The 12,767-nt window shown below is 53.0% G+C and overlaps 5 protein-coding genes across 5 annotated transcripts; 3 read left to right on the top strand and 2 right to left on the bottom strand.

Moving 5' to 3' along the window:
- Positions 1-1,300: 1,300 nt before the first annotated feature.
- Positions 1,301-3,570, top strand: CC77DRAFT_1013301 (hypothetical protein; the record flags this gene model as incomplete). Its single annotated transcript, XM_018523825.1, has 3 exons — positions 1,301-1,781; positions 1,826-2,529; positions 2,629-3,570. The coding sequence occupies 3 exons, from the start codon at positions 1,301-1,303 to the stop codon at positions 3,568-3,570; spliced, it is 2,127 nt and encodes a 708-aa protein (XP_018380786.1).
- Positions 3,571-3,978: 408 nt separating this feature from the next.
- Positions 3,979-5,457, bottom strand: CC77DRAFT_1054255 (GTP-binding nuclear protein-like protein Ran). The gene is made up of 5 exons (XM_018527783.1): positions 5,339-5,457; positions 5,138-5,270; positions 4,930-5,022; positions 4,722-4,875; positions 3,979-4,673 (listed from the first exon to the last, which is right to left on the bottom strand). The coding sequence occupies exons 2-5, from the start codon at positions 5,210-5,212 to the stop codon at positions 4,336-4,338; spliced, it is 660 nt and encodes a 219-aa protein (XP_018380785.1). The 5' UTR covers positions 5,213-5,270; positions 5,339-5,457; the 3' UTR covers positions 3,979-4,335.
- A 246-nt stretch (positions 5,458-5,703) lies between these two features.
- Positions 5,704-6,554, bottom strand: CC77DRAFT_1013299 (26S proteasome non-ATPase regulatory subunit 9; the record flags this gene model as incomplete). The annotated part of the gene is made up of 3 exons (XM_018523824.1): positions 5,704-6,224; positions 6,275-6,347; positions 6,399-6,554. The coding sequence occupies 3 exons, from the start codon at positions 6,552-6,554 to the stop codon at positions 5,704-5,706; spliced, it is 750 nt and encodes a 249-aa protein (XP_018380784.1).
- A 707-nt stretch (positions 6,555-7,261) lies between these two features.
- Positions 7,262-10,565, top strand: CC77DRAFT_946711 (Rho guanyl nucleotide exchange factor; the record flags this gene model as incomplete). The annotated part of the gene is made up of 3 exons (XM_018535101.1): positions 7,262-8,293; positions 8,340-8,696; positions 8,742-10,565. The coding sequence occupies 3 exons, from the start codon at positions 7,262-7,264 to the stop codon at positions 10,563-10,565; spliced, it is 3,213 nt and encodes a 1,070-aa protein (XP_018380783.1).
- A 1,007-nt stretch (positions 10,566-11,572) lies between these two features.
- CC77DRAFT_1099295 (DUF1960-domain-containing protein) lies at positions 11,573-12,410 on the top strand. Its single transcript, XM_018529994.1, has 3 exons — positions 11,573-11,789; positions 11,913-12,039; positions 12,121-12,410. Exons 1-3 carry the CDS (start codon positions 11,626-11,628, stop codon positions 12,175-12,177), a joined length of 348 nt encoding a protein of 115 aa, XP_018380782.1. The 5' UTR covers positions 11,573-11,625; the 3' UTR covers positions 12,178-12,410.
- Positions 12,411-12,767: the final 357 nt, after the last annotated feature.

Here is a 12,767-nt window from a genome sequence, read left to right as displayed (position 1 = left end):
TGCATTTTCCAGCATCGGCGGCATTCCATCAAAATAGATATCATCTCAATCCAATACCCAATTTCCTCAACTGATCAACCAATGCAGATGCGACGATCTTGTATGAGGACGCTCGACGAATCAGTGTTCTTACGCACCAGCACCGAGGTTTCCACGACATGATCTATCGGGCTCGAGCGCGAAGTCCAAAAGACGGGAGTCTTCTGACGCGACATGCTTCCATGCTCTTGTTCGTTGCGGCCATGAATCGCCACGAGGCTAACATTGTTCAGGAAGTTGCAGCCACGTCCAGGAAGTGATAAAACCAGTATCGAGCGTTAACAAGCTCTAGAAGCTTCGAGCAGGTCCGCCTCCTTTCATATCCATCCAGCGTCTAGAAAACCTTCTTCTGACCAATCCAAACTGCGCTTGAATTGCTTTTCCTCGTCGTGTGGGTGGGCTCGTTACTGGTATCAGATAAGGCAAAGTCAGCATAGCGAGCCAAGGCGACCTTGCATCGAGGCGAAATGCTAGACCGAGGCGAAATCCTAGAGGCAACACTCGGTTGCTACGACGCTGCCCGCACTGCGTGCGAATCACATTTCGTCGACTAAAAAGAACGCCCAATCGCATCAGACAGATCATGTGGCAAGCCCGCTACTTCAGCTGGGTCGCTACACTCAACCCTTTCCGCCGAACTGTGCGCAACAACCACTAACCCCACGATAAACTGCCAGAGCGAAGAGCGGACTGTGAGCTAGCAACGCGGCGGTGACGGGAATGCGCCCAAAAACGGTCCAGTAATCGACGACGGCATCTCCGTGTAGGCACTTTGCGGGACCCGATTCGCCAATCCCGCGTTTCAAACCCGGTGGGCTTGCGTTGAATCGTACAAGCGAAGTACAGGCGACGGCAGGATCCAACGGTGCGTCAAAGGCGACGGGGTTGTCCGGGCCCATGTTCGACGGTGCGATGATGAGGTTGCACAATACATGTTGTCCTAAGCTGAAGAGCTGAATGAGGGCGGTCGCAGAGGGGCCGAAAAGGGAGGCTGAGGCTCTCCTTGCCTTGCATCTTGCGTTGGGCGGACACGACCGATTGGATGGCAGACGGGTTCGAGAGTCGGAAGCTTTTTGGCGAGCGATTCAGCGCTAAGCCAAGGGCATCACGTGCCTTTGTCAACAGTCTAGCAGCCCGCACCCGTTAGGAACCTCAACGTCTCTACCTTACGCACAGTCGCAAAGCCACACCGACCTGGATACCGTGGACGCTTGAAACGTTGCGATTAGAACAGGTGTCAATTCAGATGCCCCCTTCCGCAATGGCGATGCCTGGTCAGCACATGACGGGCAGCGCTCCTTCCAACATCTCGGCTGGCGTAGATCCCGCTTTCTGGGGTGGTGGCCACCAGGACTTCCACTCGCAATCGGACTCCACATCGCCATTGTCGCCCTCGCTAGGGCTCCATCTGTCGCCGACAGCAAGCATTACCACCCAGAGCAGCATCAATGGAAGTACCCCGCCGGCGCAAACTCCCCAATCCGACAGCGGCAGCAAAGGAACGGGCGGGAAGACCAGTCAGAAGCAGTCGCCTAACGACCAAACCAGAGCATCGGTCGCTGTCGCATGCGTCCCATGTCGCAGCAGACATTTGAAATGCGACGGTGGTGTACGATGTTCCCGATGTAGGACCGACAATGTGGAATGCACCTACATCAAGTCGCGAAGAGGCTGGAAAGGAAAGCGAAAAACCAAGGAAGATAGCGCGACAACGACGACGACGACAACAACGACTCCAAATGGTGGGTAATCGCGATGATCAAATTGACATGTCTAACACGGTCAGGTGAAGTTCCAGTGACCAGTGGCCACATCTCCTCACCAGAGTATTCCTACAATGGCGATGCTGGCTTGAACCAGCTCAGCCCAACTCATGGCCTTGGCGTCCGACCTGTGGCCCCACCAGTTGCTCAACTCAACCTAAATGGAACCGCACGTCTGAACCGCTTTGGCCATTTGGGGCCAGAGACTGCTATTCAGGCATTCTACCACTTCTTCTACAACTCACATCCCTTTTGTCTCCCGGAGCCCAGGTTGGTGGAAATCTTCAAGGAACGCCATGCCCCACTTTTGGAATACGCTGTCCAGTTCATCGGGTCCAGTTTCATACCATCCGTGCCCACAGCCATGTATAAAGAAGCTTTGGATCAGCAGATCGACAGCAACAACTACCCGAGAGACGCGTGGTCGGTACAAGCACTACTGCTCTTTGCCATTGGTCTCCACGCTCACAACGAGGTCCCACGCTCAGCACAAATCTTCAGCATCGCTCAAAATCTGACGCTGGAGATTGGCCTCAACCGGATGGAGTTTGCGCTTGTGCATGGAGAAAACGACCCTCAGTTGGAAGAGAGCTGGCGGAGAACATGGTGGTCCATGTTCACAGCCAACGGCATGATGACAGCAGTCAATCCAGGTGTGCAGTTCAGACTGAAAGACGTAGTCACCGACGTCCCGTTGCCATGCGAGCAAGACCAGTATCTCTCAGGTGTAAGTCACTCAAACCCCTGCTATCACACTCTGACATGTGTCAAATCGGCTTGGCAATGTTTCCTTCTTTAGTGCGATCGTATACCCTTGCCGCTCCAGATGAGATCGTCTGACTTGCATGTCACACTTGATAGAGTTATGACTTGCATGTCAAACCTTATCTACCCCGCGGAGTGCATAGTTGACCCCAAGGAGAGAAAGAAAGAAAAGAAACAAGAGAAGACTAACACGTACGCGCAGCAAATCCCTTATCCCCCAACCCTCCAAGACTATGACGACTCGTCTTTTCTCGCCCACGCCTTCACCTTCTCCTCCTTCACCTACCTGATAGACGCCATCCGCATCCTGGGCAAAGTCTTCGAAACAGCTCGTCTCGACAGCACCTTTGAGTACCACGCCGTCGACGTCGTAGATCAATACCTTTGTAACTGGCGTCTCCACCTACCCGCTTCGAAAATGGAGCTCGTTTCAAACGACGGCCACATCGACGAGGTCCTCTTCCAAGCGCACATGGTAAATGCCGGCAGCACAATCATGCTGCATCGGCCGCGCAGCAATCTGGGCTTTGGACGCGTCGAAGGCGTGAATATATGTGTGCAGCCAGGCCAAGTCTTGCTGCCGACGCAGACGAGAGAGATTCACACGGCAAAGTGCCTGACGTCTGCGGAGAACATCTCGGCCTTGATTCGTCTGCCCGGAAACTTGATAAAGCATACCCCCCTTTTCACCTGCGTCGTGGTAATGGCGAGCGTCGTCCATCTTTCTTACTGGTCCTTTCTCGTTCCAGACGGCCAGGACGACATCATTAAACAATCGATACGCCTCGATGTCGGCACGCTGCAACAGTATAGCAATACGTGGCCGATTGCTAATGTGGTGCTCGGACAGGTGAGGGGCGTGGCGCATACGTTATTCAACAGCAAAAAGGCCATGTCAATACATTTGTGGAGTAATTTGCACCAAGGGGATGTCATCAGAGGGGTCATCGAGGAAGGACGCGAGGTCCCGACGCAGCAGTATGCGCAGTTGATTGCGCCGTGAGTATTTCCCTTTCCTTTCTTCTTCTGGCATCTCCGAGTGCTTGATCATATGCTGACCCTTTCTTCTCTAGGATGTTGAAGTCGTAGACACTGACTTGTCTTGCTTGCTCTTGTTGTTCATTCTTGATTTAATTTGTCTCGTTCTCGCGCCGATATCATTTGTTGTTTTGATATTCTGTTGCGCCGTCAAAACACATGCGTCTCTCAAGTACAGCGAGCGAATCTTCTCATTTAATCAGTTGATGAATCTCTATCGCTGCGATGTCTTCCAGGCGCTTTCATGTCTGCTTCCATGCGCCCCTCTTTATCTGTATCATGAGCACATCGGATATCATATTGTCGTATCTTCTATTCGGGATCAGGTGGCGCATTCACGAAATCCCCTAGCAGCGAGCCAGCGTTGTTGGAACAATGCGGTGGTGTTGGAAAAGGACCTAACGAGGACATGAAGCATGCTGTTGTCGTAGTAGTAGTAGTAGTGATAGTTGCGCCATTGTGCGTGTTAATAGTAGAATCGAAAAGCCTTCCTAATCGTCAATCGTGTCTTGAGTCATTCATGCAGAACGTCTAGTTGTTCATTCGTCGAAGCGCCGGCTAGTCCAGCGCTTCATGTCGGATACCTCCGCAATTCCTCCTCGTCATGCCCAATTTTCACTAAAGATGCCCTCGGTCGCATATCCGTTTCCCATTCCAACTAAATCTCATCCCATGTCGTATACCCATTAGAGCCCTAGCCGTGGCCTAGAGCAGCGCTCATGACCGTTATCTACAAATCGGCGTCGTCCTCATCGGGCAGAGGCAAGGCAGAGGCGGCCTCCATCTCCTGTCGGTACTGGTCGAGAACGGCCTGGTCGACCTGGACCTCGGGAGGCGCAAGAGCAGGGGCGGCGACAAAGTCGAGAGACTGGTTGCCGACGAGTTTCCTGGCGAGCCAGAGGAAGGGCTTCTCGAAGTTGTAGTTGGACTTGGCGGAGATGTCGTAGTACTGGAGGTTCTTCTTTCGGTGGAAGGTGATGGACTTTGCCTTGACCTTGCGCTCTTTGACGTCGACCTTGTTACCGGTGAGGACGATGGGGATGTTCTCGCAGACACGGACCAGGTCGCCTGAAGAGATTAGTCTTGTGGTAAATCATAAGAGTGAGGGAGACGTACGGTGCCAGTTGGGGACGTTCTTGTATGTGATACGCGAGGTAACGTCGAACATGATGATACCGCACTGGCCGTTGATGTAGTATCCATCGCGAAGACCACCAAACTTCTCCTGACCAGCGGTGTCCCACACGTCGAACTGGATGGGTCCGAGGTTCTGTTATCTGGTTAGTACCGTATCGCGCGATGTGACGAGGATCGGGTAACATACGGTGGTGAAGCCGAGAGGGTGGACCTCTACTCCGAGCGTCGCAATGTACTTCTTCTCAAACTCTCCGGTCAAATGGCGCTTGACGAAGGTGGTCTGTGGTGGGGCTGTTAGCAATCTTCTTCCACGGTTTGCGCAGCCTTGAATCGCGCAGCCGTCTAGGGTCTCTCTATTGAGACGGCTGCGCGAGTGACTGCAACAAGCATCGTACCTTTCCAGTACCACCATCACCGACAAGCACGAGCTTGAAGGTTGGGACTGAGCCTTGTGCGGCAGTCTCGGCCATGTTGTCGAGTGTTGTGGCGGGGTGATGTGTGTGAGTGAGGGGGGTTGGTGGGCAGAAGCTGAGCAGAAAAGATGTTAGTCGAGGTCGCCCGGTTTTATTGAGCAAAAGGCGGTGGTGCAGACTTACAGGTGATAAAGAGTGGGGAAAGTTGCGGGCGTGAAGTGGGCAAGAAGAGGTTTTGTTGTGCTCAAGTGTTGGCGCCCGGGCGGTGTAAATCTCTTGGCGCCTTCCGCAATTTTGACCTCACAGCCAGGCAGGTTAGGCAGGTTAGGCTACAGCAGTCATCACACACACACAATCAGCCATCAAGCTGCCATCAAGCAACTTGGACAATGAAATGTTTCGTTTGGTCTTGAGCAATTAACGCCTCTGAAATGTTTCGTTTGTCTCGTTGTCTCGAGCAATTAACGCCGGGTATCATGCTATGCTTTGTCGCTATGCTTGTTGGCCAAACCAGTGCGCCACCCAGCGCATCCATCTGCTCGCCCACCCTACATGGGCAGCAGATGGCAGCCCAATAGCCCTCTTCCGCCCCAGTTCCTCCGTGGTGTGAGTTGCATCTGGACTGTCTCTGCCGGGCCGCCCGATGGGTTGGGTCGCAGCGCCTTGACGGTAATGGGAATCTGTATGCTGTAAGCCTCGTGCACGCAATGCTGCAGGTATCCCGTGTATTGTCGACGCACCCCTTCGTTCTGCGACACTGCCTCTGCCACGCGCGACAGCCTCTCGTGGTTTGTCCAGTCCACCCAGCCAAACTTGGTTATCGTGTCGCCCACCTGCAGGCCCGCCGTGGCTGCCGGGCTGTCTGCCACGACGCTGTTGACCTTTGCGAAAGGCGCTTCGATGGCGGCGGGCGGGGCGCTGAGCTCTGCCTGTGCTCCGTTGGTCGTCGCAGGAGCGCTCGCCTGCTCCTGTAGTCGGGCGTGGTGCTCGTGGAGACCCTTCTCGATGCGCGACATGAGGTCCTTGTAGTCATTCTTGAGCCGGATGATGCGCGCGCGCGTCGTTCGTACTGCGACGGTCAGCGACCTGTGGCATGACGCAGGCTCCTGCAACGCTCACTCTGAGGGACGTCGATGTCACTGCGAGGGAAGCCGTCAAGGGTCGTCAGGCCGGTACTCATGCGCACGCCATGCTACAACAAGACGTTAATTGCTTATCTCGCCTACAGCCCTGACTTGCGTACCGAATCCAGCACCTGCCCTAATGCCTTCAACTCTGCCTCTACTCGATCCTTTTCCGCCATGAGCTCCTGGAGCGTCAGCTGCTCTTTTGCAATGCCATTCGAGTAGCCTGATGACGTAGGCCCCGAAGAGACAGTCGGCGCGTGGATGTCATCCATTATGTAGACGCTGTGAGAATGAGGTCGCAAGATTGTTGGACTGCTTACCACAGCTTGCCCAGCTGAGCTTGGTGTGGGGGAGGGGAGCTCGAGCTGGCTCAGAGTGGCCAATGGTGCGGGGCAAAACTACCGGAACAGTCGGCCTTGCTTCTTTCACTTCTTCACTTCTCTACCAAACTTCAGTAATCGGCAAGCCACGCGCGTGACGTACGTGCATCGCGAATAGCCTTGCAAGACACATGCATTCGATTCAGCTGCCTCGCTACCAGCATCGACATGGCCAAAGCGAAGTCATTCTACTGTCGCTCTTGCCGTCATAGTAAGTCGCGACTACCAAAATATGGAAAACACAATGCGGCCGCCATGTTAGCTGCTCTGAGTCCATGGCTCACCACTTGCCCCTAACGAAACTCCGTCCATGGCTCCCGATCGTCTGCGCTTTACGATGCGCCGTCTGGACCCTTTCCCTCTAAATGCCGCCATCACGTTCTGGAGAATTTGCGCCGCTGTGCACTTTCCCCCAGACCTCTTTCGGCCTGCGTACCCAGTAGTCATATCCAACATGCTCCGTCCAGCTTCCTTGTCGCTCTGCATCGACCAAGTCTCTCCTTAAGCCATCGTCGTTGGATGCAGTAGTATTTATCTCATGCCGCAACAAGCCTTCGTACACGTCCTATCACAGCGTCGACTACTCGACCTGCACTGACATGGCATATGTATTGTCGCTTCGGCCTCAGAGCCCACTCAAGCGTTCCTTCAGCGACAATCCATACCTGAATTCCTGCTCTCCTCAGAAAGACACGTTGCTTGCACCGCTGAGCGACATCGCCGCTCGCAATGGCTCCGCGTGCTCATTGTATTCCCTTGGTGCGACTAGAGCCGACTGGTCTCCAAGTAACGAGAACACACCACCCCTCACCTCTCAGTCGCTGCTGGATCTTGTGCCTGAAAAACCCGGCTTTCCTTTCAACACCAGGCATGTTGTCGAAGAGCCACGCAAGCGGAACTGTGGGCCTAGTCGACCACCACCGTCTTTCTCACGACTGACAGCCCTTCCGAAGCCAATCCCAAGAGGGTACCATAAGTCGCAGCAGGTGGTAGAGTCGTCTGAAGACGACCAAGACTCAGCTGAAGACATGGACATTGATGATAACAACTTTGATGATACACGCCTGTTCAACCTCTACGAAGCCATCCATGTACCATTACCAGAAGGTCGCTTTACCGACGACGATGGAAACGAGCCACACGAAGAGTACGAAGAAGAACCTGTTGCGATTACTATTTCCTCGCAACCCTTCCGGCGGTGGATGAGTACTCTAAAACGTCGGCATGCTCAGCGATGGAAAGAAAACTTCTCAGACTTACCACGGCCATCTTTTGACCCTACAGACGGCTCCTCTGTCCTTTCTCGACCGCTAGGGAGACTTTCTGAGTCGGCACGTCGAACGTCAGAGTCCATGACGTCTTCAATGGGTTACGTGACAGCAATGAAGTCGGCTTCGATAACCACTGCTAGCAAGAGCCTCGCGCCTCGCTCGGAGGTGGGCAAGGTTCGCTTGGGCAACAGAAGCGGCAACTACTCCGAAGTACGTAGATCACTTGAAAGCCATCGGGGGGCATTGGGACCTGTGCTTGATGAGAACGCATGGCTTCGATCATTGCAGCGTCGCAAGGTTGTTGAAGAACTAATATCATCGGAGGAAAGCTACATCGCGGACCTTAAGGTTTTGATCAACGTATGTTACCCGAACAAGCCACTCTGGTCAACTACTGACCTTTTAGGACTATTTCATGATCCTTACTGCCCTTCCTACTTTATCGGGTCAGACGCGATCATCCATACAACAGAACATTTCTCAGATCTTACAGCTCCACGAAGACTTGCTCGCCGAACTCCACCATGTTGTACCTCAGGCAGATTTCACAAAAAGCGCGTATCAAGAGATGTATCCCGTGACGAAAGCCAAACACATACGATTCCATAGCGCAGACATCGTCCCAGGGCGCTTTGCCGAGCACAAAACGGCCAGAAGGCTCAGGCATTCTTTAGAGATTGGGCGGTCACCAGATCGCAGACCCCAAGGCCTAGTGACCGACACGCAGACGGCAGGGAACATCGCCAAGGTCTTCAATAAACATGTACGTATGTTCGATGCTGCAACATCCGCTACTGACGCGTTCTAGATGAAACGCTTCTTCACATACGAGGAGTATGGTGCGCATTGGACGACAATGTCTCAAGACCTTACCACCATGTGCAAAGGACTACACGGCTGGCAAGAGTACGAGCGAGGTGTCGAAGCGCTGCAGAAGGTGGTTGCATCAGAAAACAATCGAGAAGCGGGTAGCAAGAAGGCGCTCAGTTTTCCCGATCTCTTGATCAAGCCGATCCAGCGAGTCTGTAAGTACCCTTTACTATTCGATGACTTATGCCGCCACACGCCCGTATACGACGACCCTGAAGCGCACGCCGAACTTGAGAAAGCTCTCTTCCGTCTACAAGAGACTATTCGCGAAGTCAACAAAGCCAAGGACGACCCTCAGACCCGGCGCCTCATTGAAATCACTTGGCAGCTACAAGACCGATTAGCTTTCTCGGACCACAAGATATCTCGAGCTCTCGTCTTCCGCCTTCTTGGACATGTTCTCCTTTGTGGCGCTCTGCATGTCACCTATCAGACACCTGATCGTATCAAAGGCTCATACCTGGTATGCGTCCTGTACAAGTCTTGTCTGGTACTTGCAACGGCAAGTCGGTTCCGTACACCTTACACCGTCGTCGCTTCCATTGGACTCGCCAATGCCACCATCGAGGAGTCTGATAATGGCCGGGGCATCCAGTGCCACACCGCTCCACATACATGGAAATTCGTCTTCGAACACGGCCACCGCCTGCACGAACTCATCTTCAGCGCCTGCACCTCCCAGGAAGAAGAAGTGTGGAAGAAGCAGCTACGCGAGCGTATTGTCTACGAGACACACGATTTCGTCGAAGGCCAATCTAACATGCAAGATATGTACACCTCCCTGTCGCTAGGACTCAAGTCTCTCGGCCCTGTTTTCGGCCACGCAAACACTCTCGTGCGACGCATGTCCGTCCACCGAGCAGCGACTCTAGGCGCAAAAACAAACATGAGTCAAGTCATCATCAAGAACACCCAGGCGCAGAAGTTACCAGACACACCTCCTACTTTCTCACCCAGCGTAGTAACACGATCGCAATCTCACCTCTCCTCAAACCACATCCCCACATTAGCTCCCCGCCGAGCCGAGCGCGTCCGTCTAGAAGGGGCACTAGAAGATGTATGGACGAAAGATATGCTGCCCTTCCCTGGCATGTCGAACAGGCGGATGGAAACCCAGATTCGCGCTTCCGCCAACTCCGTCATGCGCAAACTGAGTATGGCAAGCATCGCCAGCAATTTCTCGCGGAGATCTCCTAGCCTATCTAACACAAGTAACACGCGCTCTGAAGATTCCTTTGGCAGTCGCATGCACAAGATGTCGAATGGGAATCTGCGCGCGCAATCTGTGGCGACGGACAGACGGCCTGCTGTTGTACTGCCGCCTGTGGTGGATTTTCACAGCGCACCTGCGGCGTTTTTGCCTGAGGATTTTGAGGTCAGGGATTCGAGGCCGGGGAGTAGACGGAGGAGACTTGCTAATCGTGCTATTGGCGTCGAACGGCCGGCGACGACTGATAAAACGGCGCTGAATAAGCCGAAGAAAGTTAGGAGGCTGTCAACGAATTTGATTAGTCTTCCGCGATCAGACTCTAGTGCGAGGGCGGCCGAGAGAAAAGCGAGCAAGGACTCGACCGCAACGACGCTGAGGGGTGCTGTGCTGCCCAATGAAGTGGACGTCACGAAACACATGGAGAACAGGAGGCAGAAGAGACAATACGAGTACAACATGACTGATTCGAGACCGGCTTCTGCAGGTGTGGCGAGTGTGGCTTCGAACAAGTTTGCGAAGAGCAAGAGTAGGATTTTTAATTTCTTTAGATAGGTAAAGACAACACACACACGAAGGGGGCAAAGAGCTAGGGATGGAAAGGTGTATGGCTTTCCTTTGACACTTGACGACTGTTACGATGACGACTACGAACTACGACTTATCCTTGCGCTCAAACAGCAAGTTAATGAGACTATGAATTACCACGAATTGAAACGGGCCATCGACAACGACGACGGCAATGACGAACAAAAGAGGCCGATGGGGCAGTGTGCACAAACAGTCGTGGCAGTGCGATCAGCAAGGTTTACTGCAAGGTACACCCGTCCCCCATGTGACCACGTTGGACTCTGGGGATCGGGAGGACTGGGTATGACGGCATGACGTCATTGTACTAGCTGGTTGGCACACGCGATGGATCGCGTGATGGTGGGGTAGCGATAGCAAAGAGAAAAAGAAGACACGTATATTTGGATAGCTGTTGAAATGAGAGTTGTGCTTGCAGTTTCGTCTTTAAAATGTGTGCTCGAATGCAGATTCACTATGCGTATGTAGTTTTGTTGTTGTTGCTGTTGTACTGATTAAGCTTGGATGCCATTTCAGCCACATCGCAGCGTATATCGGAGACCGCCTGCAATCATCAGGCCAGAACCTGCTAGGCGGTTGGATGGATCGTGGCGGTGTTGCGTGGCTTTCTGGATAAGTGTGTAATAGGCAGGTACCAGGTAAAGCTATGCTGGCATCGCATTGCTCGGTGAGGGGAGGGGGGAGACGATACGCCCTTGCCGCATTGTTTCAGCAAGAGCCGCAATGCAGCCCTGTGAAACCAAGAGGCTTACGTAGCAGATAGCCACTCTACTTGCTTTAGCCTGCAAGCTTCCCGGGCTGCGATGAAAGCTGCGTGAGGCTTGGCAATGACGTAGCGCTACCGGTCAAAGCTCAGAGCTGTGTTGTCGTGCAGCTAAATAGCCCCTCCATAGCTTCCCCTCCATCGTCACATTACCAGTACTCAACTTTACACTGCAATCCTCCTTCTCTCACTCACACACACACACACACTCACACAAATTAATCTCCGTACGATACCACACTTAATACCCACATCTACGACACAATGGCCCGCGGAAACTCCCCCCAGACCCAAGTCTTCTACAAGGGCAGCTCAGGCGACCAATTCACCATCTTTGTCGAGAGCGTAGAGGCGCTGCAGAAGTGGAAGGCTGACAGCAGCATTCCTATGGTTGAGGTTGTTGCTGGGTGGAAGGTCATGGTACCCGAGTAAGTTTGTCACAACACAACGTCCGAGCCCGTTCGCAAAGGGAGAGAGAGAGAGAGAATGTGTTTTCTGGGCGCCCCTAAATGGGGAAGAGAACATTTATTTTGCTGACGCATGAGAAACAGACACGGCAAGCAGGGTGTGCTCAACACGGCTTCCAAGCAGCAGCTAGAGAATGAGTTTGGTGCTGGCGCGAAGGAGGATGACATCTTCAAGAAGATCCTCCAGGAGGGTGACGTTCAGTCGAGCGAGGTATGTTAACTTGATTTGTTTCCGACACCATCGCATTCTCGAAAACATGGTCGCTAACTAGCCCGTCTTTTTCAAAAACAGAACTCTGAGCGCATCGGCATCACCAACGAGACTCAGGGCGGACGTCAAGCCCACTAAACGCCTCGATCATGTCTACAGCGTGACGATGAGCGAACGATCTTAGTCTTTCTTATGACTTTCGATATGATATCATGACTTGGGAAGGGGTGGATGGGGTTTAGCTAGTGAGCGAGAGCTGCTGGCTTGCAAGGAGGGATTGGGATGACACCTTTTCCTGCATCCTGCATGTTTGATAGGCATCTACAATGGAATAGAATGTCTATAATGAATTTCTGTCTGGCTGCGATGGTGATATGTGTACAATGTGACTTCCGGTGCCTTTGAGACGAGTCTACCGTATTAGTGAGTGACGGCTCGATGTTTGACCTGCTGGATGAGTCTGATGGTCGTCTCAGCTTGACAGAAAGCACCCCAAACAGAAAGGAATCTGTGTCATTATTGCGTGTCTCTTCTCTTTCATCCGAAAATTCTCCTGCGATCTCCCCTTGAGTAACATTTCCATCGATGTAAACCGCGCAGCTATAAAACAAAGCACCTAAGATACCCCTAGCAGCTTCTCGACTATGGGATTGTGTCGCTGTACCTTCTTTGAACCTCTTTTGCGCGGTGTGGACAGCTTCAGACCACCCCGCTCTTCTTTTGCGAGA

Source organism: Alternaria alternata, assembly GCF_001642055.1.
Source record: "Alternaria alternata strain SRC1lrK2f unplaced genomic scaffold CC77scaffold_26, whole genome shotgun sequence".
NCBI lineage: Eukaryota > Fungi > Ascomycota > Dothideomycetes > Pleosporales > Pleosporaceae > Alternaria > Alternaria alternata.
The sequence above is the reverse complement of the archived record's forward strand: the minus strand, read 5'-3'. Positions and strand labels throughout refer to the sequence as shown.